Source organism: Phalaenopsis equestris, unplaced genomic scaffold (genome assembly GCF_001263595.1).
Source record: "Phalaenopsis equestris unplaced genomic scaffold, ASM126359v1 Scaffold000755, whole genome shotgun sequence".
NCBI classification, from domain to species: Eukaryota; Viridiplantae; Streptophyta; class Magnoliopsida; order Asparagales; family Orchidaceae; genus Phalaenopsis; species Phalaenopsis equestris.
Window position 1 is genome coordinate 67,326 of NW_018165195.1, and position 22,745 is coordinate 90,070.

Sequence of the window (22,745 nt, forward strand, 5' to 3'; positions counted from 1 at the left end):
TTGTTCCTCTTCATCTAAGTGAGACAAACATATTTATACACTTAAGTGGACATGCATTGTTCATTTCTTTCATAAAAGACCAAACAGAGGCTCAATTTTTAAAGTTTGAATCCATTTCTTATCTCAAGAGGTGAGGCCTCAATTGGGTTTGACAGAGAGTGTCACCTTGATGCCACACACCTCCTCCTTGCTTCAATTCACCTCAAAATTGGCTCTAGTTATGAGCTAGATCAAATGGTGGCTTTGGTTAGTGTTGGAGTGGGTTGGAGGGTGCGAGAAGTTTGAATTTTGATTAGGGGAGATGCCTTGAGGTCTTGTGAAGCTTACGAGAGGGTTAGATTAGGGTTTTGGGGAAGTTGGTATCGAGGCTAAAAAGTGCTCTGGATTTCAAGGCTGAAATTGGGGTTTTATGGTAGTGGAAGTGGCCTGAGGATGGTGGGGATGGTTTACTTTAGTAAGTGGGAGTGGTTTTGGTGTTGGGAGCAAGAGGACCAAGTGATTGCCTAGAAGTTTGGTGTGTTCTCAAGAGCCTCGGGTTGGGGCTATTTATAGTCGTGGGAGGCCATAAAGAGAGCTTGGTTGTGCACGGGGATCCCTGGTGGCTTCTTAGAGCATGTGAAGAGGAACTGCAGAAGCTTGGGGCAGTGAAATCAGAGCATTCTCAATTTTTCATGTGTTGGGCATGATGGTGCCAATGGGAGTGAGGGAAGCATGAAGGAGAGCTTAGGCTAATTGGCGAAGCCTTTGGTGGGGTGGCTAAGATCAAATTTGGTCTGATTTGACCCACCATGGGATGGTCTAAGGAGTCATGCCCTAGGTGCCATGTGTTGAGTGGCATAGTTAATAGTGTCATTTTGTCCTTTAGTGTTTGGATTGAGGTTAAATTAATTTATTTTAAATTTTGGCGTCACCCATGTGTCATGATGGGTCAAAGTAGGTCATGGGTAACCCATGGAGGATGGGCCAAGGGAGAGCTGGACCTTGGGAGAGATAGGCCATTAGCTTTGGGTTTATCGAGAGATTCTTAAGGTTTCGGGTTTCATGGGTGATCAAGGGGATGCCCTACCTAACAAGGGCCAGCTTGGGTCTCTCACAAGGCCAAAATCCTAAACCAACTCAACCAGGAGTTGAGGGTCTGGGCTTAACCTCATGAGGCCCAAGTGAACATAGCCTTGGTTTTGGGTTTCCAGATAGGTAAGTACTTCCTTTGGTCATTTAGGAAGTCCTAAGGTCAAGTCTTTTAGGTTTGCACAGAGAGTGGGAATACCGTCACAAAACTGAGGTCAACATTCATGTAATAGGTTTCCATTCATAAATAACATGAATGACAATTTCTTGATTTTTAACGATAATTAAAAAGAAATCAAAATAATGATATTCAACATTAACTTGAATACTAACCCTTGCATAAGTAACCCACAATTCTTCGGCAGTTAAAAAATTAATAATTAAAGGAACGCTTATTCTATCAACAATTTTAGATGTACCATTTTCTTACCAGCAAAAGAGATGTAGATTAGAAAATTCGACCCAAATGAGTATTTCCTTAAATTTTTATTTAATTGGCAGGAGAATTAGGAGTCTCTTTTTTGAAAAAAAAAAATTATTTGTCATCAATGAATCAAGGGTTACTCAAAATAACCATCTCAAAATTCTCCATATAATTAAATTTAAAAAGAATGAAACATTTAGTAAGAGAAATAAGCTTAAATGATCATGTAAGTTTATAGATCTCATCAATGCTTGAAAAAGATTACTATAGAAAATTCTTTTATTTAAAACATAACCCACAAAAACAAGGAAAAAATATTACATCAGGACTCCGCACGTAGAGTTACGTGCAAAGTCCAATGAAATTACGCCGTTGAGGTGATCGACCCGGTAACACAAGGATTATTTCCCTCGTGTTATTCATGTGTTATTATATGCTATTCAAGTGTTATTGTATGTTATTCAGGTGTTATTACATTCTGAAAATATTTCTGGTGTTATAACATCTGAATAACACACAATAACATCTGAATAACACACAATAACATCTGAATAACACGAGGGGAATATTATCTTGTGTTACCTGACCAATCACTTTAACGGCGTAATTTTATTAGACTCTGCATGTAACTCAACGTGCGGAGTGCTGATGTAATATTTTTTTTTCCCAAAAACAAGACCCCACTCTTTAGAGAAAGCATGTACCTCATCAATCTAAACTGCCCTACCGAAAACCTATTTGGGCTCGTCTACATACCCAAATGCCTGGTTCTCTCCGGCAGGAAGGAGAGGCTTTCCCTCCCCCAATTTCCGAACGCCTAAACCCTACGCACCCCTCATTATCGCCGATTCTCGGTGGGCATCAACGGATGGGCGCTTTGCCGTCCTTCACCAAGTGGAATCCAGAGGATGATCTCCTTCTCAAGAACGCTGTCGAGGTGATTCGCTTCCCATGCATTTCTTTTCATTTATTCGGATACCTGTGCGCTCTAGAACTTCTCGATTAATGTCCTCATTATTGCATGTTATTGAGGAATCAGAGATTCTTATTTCATAATCCATTTGGTTGATGTTAGAATATTTTTGGTTGCGGCTTCAGTTAAGAAAATTGGTCGATTATTTTGGATTATACTAGCTTTCTATGATTGAATGTGGACGTTTTATCATTGCTTCTGTGTGAATGGATACTAATTCTGGCTTTCCATCCATGGACTGATGGTTGTTCATCAGCAAGATGGAAAGATACTAAACTAAACTGTATTGGTGAAAACGTTAACTTTGGTATTGAGGTCCATTTTTTGACCTAAGTTGTCAATCATCATTATTTGAATGTTTCTATATGTGCAAATTGAAAAGAAATTTTGAATTGGATTTTGTTAAGTAATATGCTGTTAAAAACTCTTAAAAGTTATATCAGAAAGTGTTTCGAATTAGGATACATTCTCTACTATGGTATTATAGTGATTGATATGAATAAGATGCATATTTTGTACCAATTGTTTAAATTGGAATAATCTAGCTTACTTTTGTGTCTGGATGGCCATGCATCTAACACACCACCAATAATTTTAACATTTTACTGTCATATCATTTTACTAGGATTTTACATTAGTTGTTTGAAGAGTGATATGATTCCTTTATTTTCATTGAAGAGCCTTCCTAGAATGAGTCATTTCAAGGTCCTTTTTTTTATTACCGCTTCTCTTTGGTTCGAGAAATATGGATTTATACTGCTTCTTGTCATTTTTTGAAAGAAAACCATAAGCATCACTTTTTTTTGTATGGAAATAGAGACGTATTTTTTGATGTTGTAATTGATGTCTAAAGAGAAAAAAGGAATAAAAACTTACGTTAAATTACTACACACTCAACTATGGCTTTTTGTTGGTTATGTTGAATTGTTTCAACTATAGGCATTTCTACTCTTACTAAGATTTATGAGTTGCTCTGTGGGTTCATCACTCATGACCTTGAAGTCAACAAAAAAGCAATACACTAGCAAAGGAAGCCTCAACCATTATTATTAGATACCGACACCACTAAATTAATCACAGGTTTGTTATCTTCTTACTTTCAGGAGCCAATTACCATTTAAATACCAACATTACACTTTGTTTGGTAGGGTCATTTAAACTGCTCAATCATTTATGATATATTTATATTCCTTATGCTATTAGATCTTTTCTTATATACGAGAGGTCAAGAAATTCAAATGGATATTTGGATGTTTTGCGACTATTGCTATTAAAACATCAAATAACAGAGTTATTATAGTTGTGGCTTAAAGATATTATACTCAGTCGTCGTGTTTTCAGGTCTAGTAATGGAAAATTCATCTTTTTTAATGAGTTTCATTCTTTAAAAATTTATTAAATGGACATTTTCATATATTGATTTGATTTAGTTGTTTGTTCATTAACACATAGTGCTCCAACAAAAGTCATGATCATTTGATTTTCTATTTTGATTCCCATGCTCACGGAGTTTTCTATCCTCATGTTCCATACAATAAAGACCCAAGTGGCACATACCACTTCTTCTATTCTGCACGTTTCTCTATGCGAAATCATGTTTTGCCTTACTAAGAGGTTTAGATTCGAAGTTGTGGTATCATATAATCTGGTTCTCACTCTTCTTGTAAGGTTGACATGCCATTCTAAAAGCTTAGTTGTAGTCATTGAGCTATTAATGTTCCATCTCCATTAGCTCACGTGGAGTAAATCACACAGAGATCATAAAAATAAACTAAGCTTTGAGACCCTAAATGTGGAGTGAATCACATATGTAAATCCTACACATGAAGGGAAGATACAAATGGAGATCACTTAAAATAAATTAAATATTGAGTTTGAGTGTTTCACATGACATGACATACATTTGTATGATTAAAATACATGGAGTAAAGTTAACTTCACATAAAAAAAAAACCATTTAAAAATGAATATTACATAAAAAATTTCTCATGAGATGAGTTCCATATTGGCAAGCCACATAAAGAAATGCATGAAGGGAGAAGGAGGATGTAGCGATTAGAAGAAGAGTGTAGCAGTAGAAGAGGAAGTGGAAGAAAAAGTGGAAGAAGTGGAAGAAGTAGAGGGTAAGTTGAAGAAGTGGAGGAGATGTAGAAGGGAAGTGTAGGAAGAAGAGGAATCTTATAGTGGGAAGCCAAAGAACACCTGGGAAGGGAAGGAGAAGATTGAACATGCACACTGGAGTGAAGAACCAGCAAAGGGTTGAAGTAAAAATGAGTTTTTTCTATCAATAGGAGAGGTGCCTAAGAACCGCACAAGGTGCTTCCAAGGTGTTATAGAGTAGGCATGCTATTACTGTCGTGGTTACGCTAGAAGTAGCCTATCCACACTAAAAGATGGTATGATTACACCAGGCAATGAAATTTGGTTCCATAAGCTACTGAGCTCCTCTGAAGCTTTGGAATCTTACCTTGCATGGAATGACCTCCAAGGAAGAATGGACAAGATTTTTGACCAAGGGAGGGTTGACCAAAAAGTGAATTCAACACTTAGTAGCTCGTTTGACCCAGAGATAGATTCATTGGAGGGGACTAGACCATGTGGTCTTCCATACGGCCTTTTCCCTGCTGATGATTTTCTCTTGGGGTCTTGGTGTTGATTGAGGTTGGCAGGGCCAATCAGATATTTTGATGGTTATGGCTAATTTTATTTCTATCAAAATATCTATTGCACAGTACTTCAATGGTGGTGCTTACTAACTTTTGATTTGCAGTTGTTCTTTTTGATAATTTTCACCACGGTTATATTCTATGCAGGATGTGTCACTATGGTCGAATAAAGATGACTTGATTTATATTACCATTCATTTGGCTATGTGTCTCGCCATCCTCAAGCAACACTAAATTTCATGTTCGAGTAATTTGGCAAATAGGGTGGCGACCATCAGAGCACACAATTCCTTCTCTAAGTCAGACTGCCACTAGCTTAAGAGATTTGATCCTCAAGAGGCAATCTTTTGATTCAATGGAAGTGATTGTTATTTTTTTGGGCGAGAACTATCCTTCGCTTCCTGAGGACCTTCTGCACTCCTGCAGGTCTTACTCGAAGGCTATGTGAGCTCCTCATTTGTTGCATGTGGGTTTTTGGCTTACCGAAGGAGTAGTAATGTACTTTTCTAATATACATCGCACCCTCATCATACGAACGACATCCAAACAAAGTTTTTATTTTTACAATAGATATTACAAATGATTCACTAAGATGGGTTATGAGTGGAGAAGTTGCATGGCTTTTTTAGGTGTAAAAATTTTTTAAATCATCCTTGTTTCATGTCCAAGTCTGCCTCTTGTTGGTGATTGTTTGGTGCTTGTAGGCTCTCTGGAGACTCATTTATTAGTGATGAATAGCCAGATCTATGTTGGTTGAGTTTTTCTAAGGCTTGGTCTTATGCTGTTGTGTCAGCTTTCTTCAAGGCTAGGTTCCCTTCCTTGAAAGACCTTTCCCTAATGTGTGCATCATACTATTGTGCCACTCTCTCCTTGATTTTTTTCTATCTTAGAGATGACTTGGCACATTTTTCCTCCATTAGGTCGAGTATGAGATCCATCCCTTCTCTATTCATGGCTCGTGACTCATTAAACTCTTCCTCCCTAAATGTTAAAGGGGCAATCACCTTTTGAATATACAAGTTGTATTCGACAGGTAGTACTGCTTCCATCCCTTGTTAGAGTAGGAAATAGGTTTACCCAGCTGCGGTTAAACGGGTGGTCCTGAGTGTTAGTACTTGGGTAAACTTATTATACAGTTCCAACGTTTAATATGCTTTTCATTGTTGATGTTTAATCAATAGAGCCGATATATACAATTTTACTCTTGGATTGCATGCTCTACGTGTACATTTCTGTGAATAGCCATGATGGAAGCAAATAAATATGGCCAAATTTTGCATGTGATTTACATAATGAAGTTTTGATGTTGCCACTTGTGGCATAGATAAGCTCTTTGAGCTAGTAATTTGTTTGTTTTTGACTCATTAGAAATTTTACGTGCTTATTTTCTGCTTGCTTTTGAATAGCCTTGATTGAATTTACCCAAAACTATCACCTACCTTCCTCTCATCTTTATCTTCTTTAATCTCATTACACTTGGTGAACTTCCACTTGTATAAAACTTATAAATCCACCTTCTGGCGAGAGTTATTAAATTTAGGGAGAAATTAGATTTAAGCCCATGTGAGATTTAAAGGTGTCATTTTTGTTTTCTGGCAGGAGTTAAGGTTAAGTCATGCTTAGATCCTGCTACCAAACAACCTTTGATGTTTATTCGAATTTTTAGATGAATGAATGAAATATTTTGGGATGCTATTGTATCGTTTGAACTGTGTTTATTTACTGGATCTGTATATGTGTTGTATAATATGTTTGGGTTGTTCAAGTGATTTATTGATCATTCTATTTGAGTTGGTAAGTTGTAAAATGGGTGTCAGCGAAATAGTCACCTCTATTATGTATTTTTATGTTTGAATTTGATTGTGAAATCTTGTAGGTGTGGAGTTGCGGCTCTATAGAGTTCGGTTTTCGTGTGAATTCATGTAGCTTCTTGATGTTGTATTTGGGATTTAATTTTTTGTATTGCTTGGGATATTATGAATATAAATCTGTGGGATATAATATAAAAGCATCGATTGATTTTTATCTTTTAGGATTGAATTCAAACTTGAATTTAGGTGATCTTGTGCTAGCTCTCAATTTTATTCAAATTTGACTCAACTAGGAATTTTGTGGCGATTAAAGTTTAATTATTCTAAGAATTTATTTAGGTTGAATTTCTCATTGATTTCTTAGATAATTTCATTATTATGTGGGTTCTAATTCTCATATTTTCTATATGCATTTACAGAAAGCTTGGTATTCGTTTATTTGTGTTATAATTCTTGTATTTTTAGTTTACTTTTAAAGAAAACAAGTTAGCTTGTTTACAATCTATGAATCTGAATTCTCTAATTTAATTTATGTGCTTTGTATCATTTTATTTGCTTTAAGAAAACCCTAAATCTAATTTATCCTACGTTAGTTGCTTTCACTATAAAAGCTATGTATTGTTATTAATCTTTATTCATAGAAAGTTGGAAATTACTATCGATGGATGGTATTTTTAATGATTTTTTAGAAATATTTAATTTATTCTTGTGTAAATGCTACACCCTTGACATAGTTAAAGTTTTAGACATAGGAAATCTTACGGATAATTTTTTAAAAACATAGATGATTCACATACCTAATGTACTTATCATTTTAGTAAGCGCAACTTGCTTAGTTTGTGGAATATGGACTTTATACTTTTAACTATAAACATTTAGCAGCCAATAAAACTCAAATAGTTATTTGATTATCGCATTACTAAATTAGCATAATGAGCAAGGTGAGACCTATACAACAACAACTACAACAACAAAGCCTTAATCCCACTACGTGGGGTCGGCTACATGAATCCTTTTTCTCCATTGTGTCCTATTTAGTGTCATATTTCCATTTAGTTCTAGTAAGTTAAGATCATTTTTAATACAATAAGCCCAAGTCTTTCCAGGTCTACCTCTGTCTTTCTTAACACAAGTCGAATCTAAAACATCTACTCTCCTAATCTGATCATCAGATGGTCAACGTTTAATGTGACCAAACCATCTAAGACAACTTTCTCTAATTTTGTCTGTCACAAGAGCTACACCAACCCTATCACGAATATATTCATTTCGCATTTTATCTTTAAGTGTAAAGCCACTCATCCACCTAATCATTTCATCTCGGCAACACTTAACTTATTATTATGCTTCTCTTTTAAAGACCAACATTCAGCGCCATAAAGCATTGCAGGTCTCACCATCGTCTTATAAAATTTTCTTTTCAGTCCAAGCGGTACTTTTTTATCACACAAAAGGCTTGAAGCATTCCTCCACTTCAACCAATCAACTTGAATTCTACTATTAACATCCCCATCTATATCACCATCGCTTTGAACAACGGACCCAAGATATCTAAATCGTTCACACCTTTTAATAATTTGATCACCCATCACACTTCTGTCACTAGAGCTATTACTACTAAAATTACATCGCATGTATTCAGTTTTAGTTCTACTTAAACGAAGGCCTTTAGACTCCATTGTAGACCTCCATAATTCAAGTTTTTCCTGGACTTTTTCTCTCGTTTTATCCACGAGAAGGATATCATCAGCAAAAAGCATACACCAAGGTACATCTTTCTGTAGATGTCCAGTAAGACCATCCATAACTAAAGCAAAAAGATATGGGCTTAAAGCCGATCCCTGATGTAATCCAACAGAAATTGGAAAAGTGAGTCCTATGTTGAAATAAAATATGGAGATTGATCCAATTTTATCGTGCGTTAGAAGAATGAAAAAGACAGCTAGTGGCTACTCTTAGACGAGCAACGAAAGTTGTATGGTACTGATACATATGAATAAATAATAAATGGAAGTGAACAAAAATACCATTAGTTGAACAAAAAAGAAGTGCAATAATCAATGATATTTATTAAGAAAAATCTTTTGCATCTTGATTTTGATGTGAAAAACTTTGGCCTTGAAGAGCAATTTGATTTAGTGAGAAGAGGAATCAATCTAAGAGAGAGATCATAAAAAGGATAGAGATGAAGAGGTACGTAGCCAAATGAGAGAAACCATGGGATGGTGTAGACAAAAAGTGAACTGTGATAGCCTTGGGGTGGGAGAGTACCAAGCAGCTTGCTTTCAATATTCAATCATACTCATCACATTCAATGAGAAACTTTATAGATTGGTTTTGAAGCACAAAAGAAGCATATAAGCAAGGGAAGCCATTAAAATTTATCATCTAAATAAGAGGAAATTTTTTGAATGGAATGCTACAAAATCAAAAATCATTTATGACCTTATATTATAATTTAAAATTAACAATTGTAGTCATTTTATGATTGTGCTTTACATCTTATCATTTATTTTTAATATGGCCTAAAAATGATTTGATTGACTTAGCTCAGAGCATTATGTAACATTATCTAAAAGGTATGATACAACACACTATAGACATAACATTTCTCTTATAAATTATTAATATAAAATGCATAATTAAAAGACTTAATCTTAATTTTTATTAATAAAAAAATAGTATGAAATGAAGTAAAATATCATATGTAATATATATATATATGTGTGTGTATATATATATATATATAATATAATGCGGGCGCTTCGAAACCGCGAGGGAAAAAACTTGGCACGATTGTAGGAAAATTTTCGCGAAGGCAGAATCGCAAACCATCGCAATCAGTGGAGGTTTTGCAGGCTGCCGCACTTGTGAAGACTTTTTTGTATTTTGCTGCCCTCCTTTTGTGTCGGATTCTATAAATAGTTATTTTCTGTGTATAAGAGTTCAGTTCTTGATGTGTTTAGATTTAGATCTCCTGTGTGGAGTTTATTTCTCCTTTGTGGGTTGTATCTGAGGCGATGTTTGTGCTTTGGCTATATCTTTTCCAAGGTTGTGATTATATCCTCTCTTTTACCTTCCCCAAACTTTCTCCTCCCCACTCTTCGCCAATCTCTCTCTCCGTCGCCCCAACACCCAGCCATTCCCCCTTATCGCAGTTTATTACTGCTGACCCTGACCCATTTCCTAACTCCTTTCAAGCTCCTCCCAACAACCCCACTACCACTGCCGACCACCTACAATCTTTTCCTACTTACTTTCCCTACCCTCCTGTCGTTACCACCCGCCTCCCGTTGTTGTCGTTATCCCTCCCAATCATCCCGATCCCTCTAGCCGACCTCTGCCACCCATTGGGAAACATTTATGAGTGTTTACTTGTGGCATTTTATATTTTTGTTGTTATTTTCATTCAAGTCATGTTGTAATCCTATTTTAATATTAATGAGAGTTTTTTTTTCTTTTTTTTTTTCTACTATTTTTACTACTAGTTCTGGTATTTATATATTATATTTCATCAAGTAGATGACATCGGGTATCCAATACCACATGAGTTACCAACCATGATGATTGTTTATATCATATCTTTTTTGTGTTTGGTTATTCTAATAGCAAAGCTTCGAAATCCTCTAGCATCGCCTTCTAAATAGTCAAGGTGTAGCCCTTATCGATTCTTTACTTAGAGGTTGATTGCCATTTGAGCATCAGACACCTGATAGATGAGGAATGGGGCTATTTGCTTCCCCTTTTCCAGGGTTTCTTCAAGCTTCTTAAAAACCTTTGTTTGTTGTTTCAGAATTTGAATGATATTTATGAATGTCCAACGCCTTTAAGAACGACCGCAATGGTTTGATCAATTTCTACAAGCTAAGTGATGCTGCCCCATAGTTACCTTGTTTAAGCCTCAGGTTAACTTGCCATGATCTTATATATGCATATGACTTGTTTCCCTTGGCATCTCAATGATCTCTCAAGGGGAAGATGAGGAGGAGGACAAAGATACATTAACAATATAGTTTGCTCCCATTGTTCTAGATGGTTTCACCAGAGGCATATGCGTTTGTTGCATTTCACCATGCTTAGTGTTACCTATTACTCTACAATTGCAAGAGGTACCCTTCTCCTCTAATCGTTTTATCAACGCTTCTACCAATAATGGTATTTCCGTTACCATCATATATTGTAGCTCTGTCTGTTTGAGGAGGGCTTCACATCCCTGTGTCAATATGGAGAGGTGAAGCAACCTTTCTTGAATCTCTATTTTTTTTTTCGAGGTTGTTACAGGGTTTTAGATTCCATTCATCCAACATTAACATATGCCTTCGTTGTTGGGGCTTTAGGATGCTCATCAACAGCAAATAAAGTTTGAATGGATCACTAAAATGGTATGAAGGTATCTTTAATCCTTTGTTAAATATTGGGTACACCCTTGGCCTCCCTTCCATGTTCATTGAAGATGACATGGCATTACTTGTAGTCACCGGATTGGAATAACCTGATGTATAGCCTCAAAATGCTTGGATGTCACATGGTGGTGGGTCTTCCACACCAGGTAAGTATCTAGTGAAATAACATCTCCATCACTATATTTCTAAATGCTTACGCCGTATTGAAAATGGCTATAAATAAGGGTGCTTAAGTTAATTTTATTTTTTATGTTCGTTTTTCACTCTTGCCTGAGAAAGTTAAAGCTGGGGAGCTATAGATCTACCACATTTGGCTGTATGGGTCAGTGCTCGGTATTAAATAACCCCTTGCTGCTTCGACGTCATTCAGTTCTCACCCTTTTATTCTTATTTACTAATTTAAGAGTTGGAGAATTTTCACAGGAGCACAAACCCTAACACAAACCCTCATTTGAGGCACAGACATCTCGCTTACAATTGTTTATCCATTGGAATTGTTCCGAGCTTAAAGTGTCCCATCAACGCTACCATCAGGCCAACAGAATTTTTTTCAGCATGTAATAACTTAGAAGTATCATTATGAAAATAAAATAGCTACAAATTTTTGGGGGAAAACAAAGGAGACAAATGCTGGGCAGTCCAAGAGTGAAAATAAAGTCCGAGAATATTATCTCTGGAACAGCAAACCTCACGGCTTATTCTAACACACGTTAGTTTTATCCACTAACCGAGGTGCTGTAAAGCATGGGGTTTGCTGTGCTTTTGTCCTAGTACTGTTTTCTAATTTTTGGCTTCAAAAGCACATTCTGGAATTCTTAGTAATGAGGCTGCTGGCATTATGACAATGTTATATGTTCTATTATATTTGGAATTTAGATATGCTCTTGAAGTGGATGCTATTTTTTTTTTATTATTTTTCTGATTAATTCATGGTCATTTATATTTTGGCACAAGGCAGTGGTCCTGTAAAATATGGTGCTTTGTCGATGAGAGCTGTTAGACATGTATTTGTTTTATTACGTGTGGGATCTTCATGGCATTCTTGAAACAGGCTGGTGCATCCTTGGAGTCATTGGCTAAAGGTGCTGTGCAATTTTCGCAACGGTTCACTATTCAAGAACTTGAGGAGCGGTGGCATGCGCTCCTATATGACTTGAATACATCAACTGAGGCATCAACTCGTATTGTAGAGATTGAGATTGGAGTATCAGTCTACAATCCTTCCAGACCTGGCCGAACTTGGAATTCCAAAATAAAAAAGACCTCATCTGGGAGAAGAAAAGGAGAAAGTTTGCAGTGTCACTATTTCACAACACGAAAGAAAGCACGAAGTGAAACACATAGTTCTGTTAAATTAGGCTTTCCGATGTCACCAATTTCACATGTTGCTATTGACAATGACAGCAGCTCACATCATTTTAAGTTTCACAATGAGTTTGCTCTCAATAAATTTCACGTTGATGAACCTTTCTCTGGCAACTTTGGGCATCCAGAAACAAGTTATGGTGGCTGCCAACCTATTTATCCAAAAATGGTTGAGGTTGAGCCTATTGCTACTGTTAGTGGCCTTGCAGTCCATGAAGGTGTGGCTGGCTCAATTGAGGCCAAACTTCCAGTTGGAGTATTGGGAACAGATTGCTCATATGGGCATGGGGAAAATATTTCTTCTGTTCCAATAGATGAAGCTGGATTTAATGATGCTGGCGATAGTTTTGAACCTAACTTCACTCCAGAAGATTTTCCTCATGCACTCGATAGAAATCATTGCTCATTACAGACATCAAATGCTCCAGGATCTACCTCTACATTTCATCAGCTTGGGTATTCCTCTCCACCTGATCATCCGATTTGGAAAACGATTGAGGATGTTTCTAGACCAACTCTTCAAATGGAGGGGCAGTTTGAGGAAAAAGGTCAAGAATTGGTCACCATGCAATGTACCATGAAAATAGGTGATCAAGCTTGTGATGATGCTACTGCAAAGGGCAAGCTAAATAATGATACAGCTACCATTGCATTAAATAATTCAGAAATATTGTTGGAAGCCAACTTTATCGACTTCTCTGACCCTTGCATGAGCTTTACTGATGATGAGGAGCTCCTTTTGATTGATGTGGATGAGGATGATATTGGAGACGGGTCCTGCTTGAATGGGCTTGGCTCTATATTTCTCAATTCTCCTACTTCTACTAACATTGGTAACTCGCCCATCCCTGGTGATCCTAAACCTGCCGAGGCTTTCGATATTCCTGCTTGTAATGATGCTGAGAGTTCTGTAGAACATGGAACTATTCATGAGCAGATCCATAATGTCAAAAATGATCTTCAGTGTTCTGCTGTTCCAGAAGTATGCGCTTTGTCCTCAACTTCAGGAGCATCTCCTACTGAAGCACCTGCAGAAAAGTTAATGATCTGTGTATTGAATGCAGAGGACCAGGATATTCCTTGCAATGATAATGTTACTTTGCCTGCAAAGTTGTTTCAAGCATTTCCTACTAATATGAGGCAAGATATTTCATCCACTATGACTCATTATGGGAAGGCAACTTCAGGAGATTCTACTCTGCTTAAGGAAGTGAATGCAGCAAGCGTACAGCCTAATGTGCCCATTTTCAAGGCAGGAGTAGGTTTACTGCACTCAACCGTGGATTGCAGGCTTGAAAGTTTGTCATCTGACAGGGATTTGGTATGCGGATTATCCACTGTATCAAACAAGGATATGGATAATCCAAGTTTGATACCAGCTATTGCTTCACACTCTGCATCAGACCTTTCTTTGAAGCAAGATGCTACTACTGTATGTTTGGAAGCATTGAATATGATATTTTCTTAATGTTTATTTATGTTTTATTTCAAAGTAACAGTTTAATGCTCTGATTATGCTACTTTCTGTGATCTAAAAAGGAATTAAATATGCAAGTTGCTTGTATGCCATCACACCCCAAGTTGGTTTCCTCAGAGTTGGGTTGTGTAGACTCGCTTCCAACAATGTCAATTTCAGACAGGGAGGAGGAATTTTTTGAGAATGAAGATGACGACGAAGAAGATGATGTTCCTAACTTTTCTGATGTAGAGGCAATGGTAAAATATTTCACCTCTCATAAAATTATGTTGCTTTTTTTTATTTGTTGATTCTTTTCAGCCTGGGAAAATTTGCATCCAAAAGTTAACACCATTGCTTTTTATCCTAACACGTATAGATACTTGGCATGGATTTGGGTCCATATGATCAGGAATCGTGTCTCTTCGCCAAGGAAGGTATTGCTCATTTTTCTGTTTAAAAGTATGTCTCATTTTTTTTTCTTATTTTGATGAAAAAAATGTGGTAGTTTCCTTTTGTGCTGATTTTGACTGTACAGTTTAGAATTAATTCATGTGATCTTGGTTATGTGTGTTTGATTGCATTACAATTTTGATGTCTTTCTGTTGCTTTTCATTGTCGTGATTCTTGTTTTACGTCTCAAGTAAATAGGAAGGAAATAGAAAAAAATACTACAATTTGCATTTAGTAAGGTCCCAAGCATATCCAAGTAAACTTTTTATAGGTTTAGTTCTGTTTTTGTTATTAAAGAAAGCATAACTGGGTGAGCTTGGGCTCATAAGCATCGGCTTATAATAAAACTAGAACATCAAATTGAAAATGGAAGAATTGCTTTGTCATCGTGGGATAAAAGATTCAGTACATCAGAAATATCTAATTACCGTATTACTAGAAGTGCATAAATTGTCTATCCACTAGTAGTATTTGATTATTTTGTTATAACGTTTAACCTCAACCCTTAAATCAACTAAAATTTTTTTCACTTATTATTGAATTGTTTCATTTTATCCATTTTTCCTATTTATATTATTTTTGCAACAAGTTCGATTATTTGATTGATAAATCGTTTTACAATTTTAGTCCTTATATTGAAAACTAAAATTTGCCGACCCCACGTAATGGGATTAAGGCTTTGTTGTTGTTTTGTTGTTGTTGTATTGAAAACTAAAATTAATATTTTCAAGTAATTTAACTTCTTAGTTGTATCTGTGATAGGGTTGGTGTAGTACCAATGGCGAACTAGATAGAGAGAATCGTCTTAGATGGTTTGTTCACATTAAACGCCGACCATCTGATGATCTCGTTAGAAGAGTAGATGTTTTAGATTTGAATTATGTTATGAAAGACAGAGGTACACCTGAAAAGATTTGGGCATATTGTATAAAAAATGATCTTAATCTATTAGAATTAAATGAAAATATGACACTCCATAGGACGCAATGGAGAAAAAGGATTCAATGGAGAAAAAGGATTGGAGAAAAAGGATTCATGTAGCCGACGCCACTTAGTGGGATAAAGACTTGTTGTTGTTTTCATTGTTGTTATTGTAGTTGCATCTTCTCTAAATAAATGAAATATCTAAGAAATTATTATTTTAAGAATAAGGGTTAGTTACATGCCGTTACAGCTGGGGTGAATTACCTGTTTCCCCTCACATTGTTTAATCTTCCAGAAATATGCTGAAATTATTTGAACCTTAGAAATTTATCTTTGTGATTTAGTGTAACGTATTGGCCGAACATTGTTAGTTTAATGAATCAACCATTCTGTTACCCATCCTTGTAAAAGTAATTCTCCACTGTAAAAGAGTAGAAGAGACGAGCCTTCTTGTTTTGTTTTCTCTACTATGAAGCAAATTTGTTTGTTTTTTATTATTATAGTGTACCCGACCGTATGTAGGGGTACCTATAATTGGGAAAATCAATCTGTCGGCTCCTCAAGATTGCATGGAATTTTCATTTTGCAGTCAAGAACCCCATGCGTTGCTTTGCAGTAGATCAGCCTATTAACACATGCGGAAGCTTAAAAATTGGCAAGAAGATTAGGGTTTCTTGTAAGAATCAAGAATCAAGACTAGGGTTTATTGAGGATTATGATTTCCCAACGTAGAAGCTTTCAAGCATGCATATTTCTTAATGGTATTCAAGGAGTAGGGTTTCAAGAAAAAAGTGTTTAACAACATGAGAGACAAATAAGAACAACATGATGTGATGTGATGTCTGCCTTTGGAGATGATGATTTCCAAACCCTAATTTGTGTCGATGTACAGAGAGGACTTGTGTTGTTGGCTATGCTAACACAATTGGCATGATAATGGGGAATGAAAAGGGGTTTTGGGGGTCATTCATTTTTCAACTATTAAGAATTAATATCTAAGAACCTCCTATTTATAGAAAATAAAATTGGATCCGTATGATCTTATAAAAGGCTCCGTTCAAATAAGAAATAAATCTAATCCAATGCACCTAAAGTTGAACAATTATTCAAAAAAAATATAACAAAAGGAAACCCTAAATGAAACCCTAAATATTTACCTTCACCAAACCCTAAATATTCAAACTAAGCCTTGGATTAGGGTATGGCTTACCAATTTCTATTTCTTTAGATTTGATGCCTTCTTTAATGCTTGAAGCTTTTCTTAATCTCATGATCTGGAAGGTTCAAAAAATTTAGAACTTGAATATTCGTCCTTTAATTTGGATAAAGTGAAACTTGATGGCTTTTGATTCCAATTGGACTGATCTTGGGTTTGGAGATTCTCTCGGTTCTTGCATTGCCTTTTTAGCCTTTTGTTCTTGCAGTTGAAATTAATAAACGAATAGGATAATATAGAATCAAGTTCAACACTTGTATGATGATGTTGACTATTTTACAGCCCATTGAACTAATTGTTTGATTGATCCAAGAAATGCAATCCATTCAGTCTATGTAATGTTTCCTTTGTCGGCAGAACTCAAACTTCATACAAATGATTTTTTATAAGGCCAATCTTGTGATGAATTAAAATGATGTAGTTAATAACCAAACTTGATCAAGTGACTGAACCTGAAGCTGATGTGTTTTCTCGGTACTTTGCTGTAGCTATCCTGATGTGGTGAGTTTTCAATTTTCCATAGTACACATAAATGCCTCTTGGGGAGCCATCATTGCATGAATATTCTTTTCCTAAATGAATCAGAGATATGTATAAAATGATCAGCATAATTTCTCCTCCTATTTCCTCTTCTTAAGGCTTGTTCATGAACGATAGAGTGATTATTGAAATTCAAATAAGAAGTTACAAACAACCAATTGAAATAAGAAAAAATAACAGACACGGCACTAACTCCCGTTAAGGTTGAATCAAGGGACGATTGAGGTGGTCGGTGAGGGTCGGTAAGTTGGCAGGATGTTGGACAAGCTGGTTGGCTAGCAAAAAAACAAGACAACAAGTTCCTGGATTCTCAGATATTTCTGGTCAAATCTTTGGGATACAGGTTTTTTATTCCTGGAATCTGCATAGTGGAAGAGATTCACTCTATTCCTTCGATCTAGCAAGTCACCATTGTGTCTATAGGTAACTTGTCTGGATTGCCTCATCTCGAAGACAGCAAGCCTCTGTTGCAGTTGGAGGATTTTCCGCCCCACATCCTCTAACGGCATCGTGTCTCATAGCTATCCAGAGTTAACCCAAACCACCATAAGTGAAACAAATATTATTATTAAAACGAATAGGCGGTTACAGTCAAGCACTCTTAAAAGGGAAATATAACAACAAACACAAACAAACTCAACTACGGGTGGATCTCTGGTGTTGGTGGAGGCGGCTATGAGGGGGCTTGGAGAGGCAGTAACAAGGGGGTAGGTGGTTGTGTGGTGAAGAAACAACGGCTAGGGGCAGTTTTGGGCGGCGGGAACTACAGATAGGCTGTGGGGAGGTGGTTCCAGCGGCTGAGACAACAGTGCAACGACACAGGGATTGGTTTTGGGCTGCTGGAACAACAATGACACTGCAGGGAAAGTGCTGAAATATCAGCTAGGTGGCAGGGATGTGGTTCAAGTGGCTGGTAAAGCATTGGACAATAAGGCAAGGGGCTTATGGGGCTTTGGCAACGAGGCAAAAGATTAGGAGAAGTGGAGGATGGTGTTGGGATGGTAGAACATAGAGGCAACTAGGTTGGCAGGCAGCTGGCTGTTGAGAGATGGGGAAACTGTAGGGAGAATAACCAAGATGGCTATTGCAGGGTGGCTGCAGTGGGGAAGGCAGTGACAATGACAAAGGGAAGGTTGTGGAGGATGTGAGGAGGTCGAGGATAATCATCGCCTAGGATGAGATATAGTCGGAACACCACTCATCGTTGGATATAACCCTAGAAGTGAAAACGTGGACGTCGACGACTTTTCTGACATAAAACACAAAGAAAAACTGTCATAAAACTTGAACACTGTATATTTATAGACTTCGGATAAATTGGAGTGGTCCCCACTCAAATAAGAGGGAAATCCACGAAAAGGAAATGTCGATTGGCCCTCCTGGACCAATCTAAGTCGCAATCTCACGCTGCAGTGTGGCAGGGGTCATGGATGACACCCCTACAAGACCGCTTCTGCATCACTAATATCTCTCTTTGATCACCACTGGCATGTCTTCCAAGACATGACCAAACTTTTATGCATGGATTCCAAGATGGCTAAAGATCCCCTTCTCACGTCCTAGGGTAGATAAGTAATTCAATCTATTCTTTCAGTACATCTATAGACCTAGTTATTTTTCTATCGGTTCCAGTTTCTCTCGCTCTAAATCCAGATGTAATTGGCAATAAAGCTCTGGTTCCAACTTCTACAAAAATTTTTATGCTTGGATGAGAATTTAGAAGGATATTGTTGGTGACTTTATTGAACCTGAGATCTATAACAATGTGGAAATAAAATAGGTAATTAAAGAGTTTCTCTTGAGCCTATTTGCTAAGCTTGAAAGGGCAGATGACCTAGCTATGGATGATTAGATAATTATGAGGATGGTTGCCTTTGAAGCTCTTGTTACTTGGATGCCACCTTCATTAGCATCAAGTGGTTAAATACCAATTGTCTTGAAAGAAGAAGAAATTTTTGTTAGGAGATAACAACATATGAAGGAGGATCTGTCAAGAAAGTGAGAGAAGATGAATATGTACTCCTTATGGTAGAGGCAAAATTGGAGTTCTCTTACTTTAATTGGATAATGAGAGCAGAGGTAGTTAACACGTGATTCAAGATCCTAAATATGTATTTTTCATGATCTACTATTAAAATGGATTCATTAGCACAGCTCGAAGTAATCTTGTATGAGAGGAGGAATCACTGGCAAGAACCTAGCTAACGATGGACGTGAGCTTATTACTTATTAACGATGGGGACGTAATATAGGAACTCACATATGTTGAATCTTTAGTAAAATGGCTCAACATCATGTCTTTTTTAGGTTTAGAACCAAAGAGTTTCGTATCTTGTTTTATAATATGGAAAATGATATGTTTTGATTTTGTTGGTGTTTTTAAGGGAGTATACATTATTGATGAATTTGGATAGACTTCAAAGGGCTAGTGTTTTTGTCGAACTTGTTCTGTTCAACAGTCCAAAGGCATTGTAATGATTGGGATGCATCAAGAAGTAGATAAATAAGATTGGATTGGTTTGACCTATCCAGGGATGATACCTAGTTTACCCAAACCATAATAGAGAAAGCAAATATTATTACTCAAAAGTAAATAAACGGTTACAACTCACACACTGAAAGGGGGATTACAACACATATAACAAAAACTCACACTAGGGCTGATTTAAGTTGTTGTTGGTGGCCGTTAGGGGTTTGGAAGTGTTGGTAGATGATTGTGATGGTTGGGTGGTTGTTGGAAGGTGATGGTTGTAAGGAAGGGATTTTTTGGTGGCTATTTTGAGGGTGGCAGCAAGCATGGGATGGCGGGACAACGATATCACAATAAGGGGAAGGACTTGTGTGGCTGCGGTGGTAATGCCAGATGGCGAGACATGGGTAGAACAACAAATGGAAGGATTGACGGGTTGCAACAACAAAGGTGAGAGTTTAAAACAACGAAAACAGTGAAACAGGTGGCTAGGACAATGAGGGGCAACAAAGGGGAAAGACAGTGGACTGCGGGAGAAGAGAGGGGAGGGCTGTTTGGGGACTGCTTGAGGGAGGATGAGTAAGGATAAATATCCTCGCAGGATCGAAATACAGCCGGAGCACCACTCCATCTTTGAGGAATGGTCACCATCTCAGACTATTTATAGCCAGAACACCTTCTCGTCTTTGGATTCAACCATCAGAAGGGAAAACACCTTAGAGGCTATAATCTGAAATAAGAAGCAATGAAAATCTGAATTCTAAACAAGCATGTGTCGGCAGCTAAAGGGGGGAAGTTAAAAAAGATTTAGTGGGTTTTTTCTTTTGTGGGTGATTTGTTCAAAAGTTGTCCGTAAGAAGCTGTCGGTCGCTGGAAGTGAAGTCCTGTCGCCCGCTTCGGAAGGACGTTTAATTTATATACATATATAATTTTAGAAAAATATGGAATCAAACTGACCTTATATTTTTTACAGTTTAAATGAAAGAGCGCTCTATCTCAAATCTTGTATCTATCCCGATGGATAAACACAAGACTTGAGGATGAGGCTCGATCAAATAAACTAAAAAATATATGACATCCGTTTGGTCTGCGAAACTGTTTTATTTGTCGACAAGTTCCCCTATTTAATATAAAGAATTAAACAGGGTTTATTTTAGGTTGGGTTCAGAAAAGCTTCCTATAAGGGCAAACCCCCATAATTAATTAAATCTTAAATGACCAAAGTCACCTAAGAAAACTCTCGATAAAAAAATCAGGGAGTACTATCTTCAAGGAAGTCAAAAGGATAGGACTTTTCAACGAAATCAGACGAAGAGGTGTGAAAGGGGAAATGCTCGAACCTGAAACAATGTTGAGGAATCTAAATGAAGAGAAACTAGGGGAGGTCACAGATCCTAAGGAGAATCTCAGTGACTTCCCAGTCTATCCTATGATTTGGTTTCAGTTTCGAGAAGAAATTATTAAAGTGTTTCATCCTGTCAATTCTATTTAATTAGGGTTTATATTTGCGTGGCATTGCCACACAAATCGCCTGGAAGATATGAGGGTTTACGTCATATCGGACGACGACCTCAGAACCTAGAACGAGATAGGGCTTAAATCGTACAGCAGAGCTATACGAATGCCTAAGAAAAAAGTGGAGGATTTATGTTGCGCTAGGCAAACAACCTCAAAATCTTATGGATTGTTGTTTAGTTTCTAGGAAAGGAATGGTTTTGGTGGGGAAGACAGATTTTGCTATTAAATATGGTCGTGCTGCCCACCGCACTAGCTCCAAGCTCACCGACGTGACGAGTTTAAGTTTTCTTGGGTGTCCAGTTACGATGTTAAATTAAACAATCCTATGGTGAAAGTCTTCTAAACATCCTATATAAAAAAGAAATGTGCTTAAAGCTATATAATATAAAGTGTGCAGTAAAGGCAAACAGTATGATGCATATGAAACAATAGCAAGTAGCAATATGAATAATATAACATGCTATACAGTACGGTGGTAGGTAGCAACGGGAATAATATAACATATTGTACAGTACAGTAGCAGGTAGAAGCATAAATGACATAATCATGTTGTACAGGAAGAGCAGTAGCATGTAGAAAACAAGAATAATATGACATGCTTATACAGTAGCTGGTAGAAGCAGAAAAATAAAGTACTGAAAAATGTAAAGCAAACTTGTACGCCCGTAAGATCCGACGTTCCTTAAGTATAGCAAACCTAAATGCATCTCAAAAGCAAAGTCCGGAAGAAAACGTCATCCAAGAAATCCGAGGAAAAAAAACGAAAAACTCGAGAAAATCAACGAGAAGAGACTCAAGTAAAAAAAAAATCCTCAAAAATCCTAGAAAAATCCCGAAAGAAAGGAAAAGTAACACGAGTGTCATGTCCCAAAGCTTCGATAAAACAAAACAAAGAAAAGTTCAGATGAGGGGGACCGCAAGCACTCGTATGGGGCTAGACTCAGCTATGTATTTATACTCGAGGGTCTACGAAGGCTACTCGGTCACCCGAATGTATAGAACCCGCCACTCGTCTAGAAGTGTGTCTTGAACCTCACTTAGAGGACTATTTCTCAGCCTAAACAGGTATTCGTCAGGTGGACAACCAGCTTTAAAGTACGTTTTATGTTTTAAACATGCACACAAATTTTAAACATGCAAAGAAGAGTTATCAATTTTTGTTTCGTAGAAAAGTATGTTTTGTTTGAAAATGGTTTATCAAAACTTATCTTTTTTTTAGAAATTTTTGTTGTCCACGAGTCGATTACGCTGCCAGGCATAGGACTGTCAACAACCTGAGGAGGTTCGAGCCGACTACCGCTAGACTTATGTCGGTGAAAGATACCGTTATCCTATTTTTCATCAAATACCTGGATCTTGATATTATGGAATAGTGCATCTTTTTGCTCTATCTTCGGTGTGCCTTTATCATCACCACGGTACACCCCAAAACGACTACTTGCGACCTTGCTTGATGGT

The 22,745-nt window shown here is 37.1% G+C and overlaps 1 protein-coding gene across 4 annotated transcripts in view; it reads left to right on the forward strand.

The window, feature by feature from the left end:
• Nucleotides 1-2,193: 2,193 nt before the first annotated feature.
• Nucleotides 2,194-22,745, forward strand: part of LOC110030726 — a 40,464-nt gene continuing 19,912 nt past the window's right edge. For 2 of the 4 annotated variants that reach the window (XM_020733612.1, XM_020733611.1), the window contains exons 1-4: nucleotides 2,194-2,429; nucleotides 12,397-14,142; nucleotides 14,250-14,426; nucleotides 14,546-14,603. In XM_020733612.1, coding sequence (XP_020589271.1) covers nucleotides 2,253-2,429; nucleotides 12,397-14,142; nucleotides 14,250-14,426; nucleotides 14,546-14,603 — 2,158 coding nt within the window. In that variant the 5' untranslated portion in view covers nucleotides 2,194-2,252. Of the gene's footprint in view, nucleotides 2,430-10,735; nucleotides 11,052-11,125; nucleotides 11,174-11,279; nucleotides 11,325-11,416; nucleotides 11,492-12,396; nucleotides 14,143-14,249; nucleotides 14,427-14,545; nucleotides 14,604-22,745 lie in introns of those variants that run through there. The other 2 variants (XM_020733613.1, XM_020733614.1) reach the window with 2 other exon arrangements.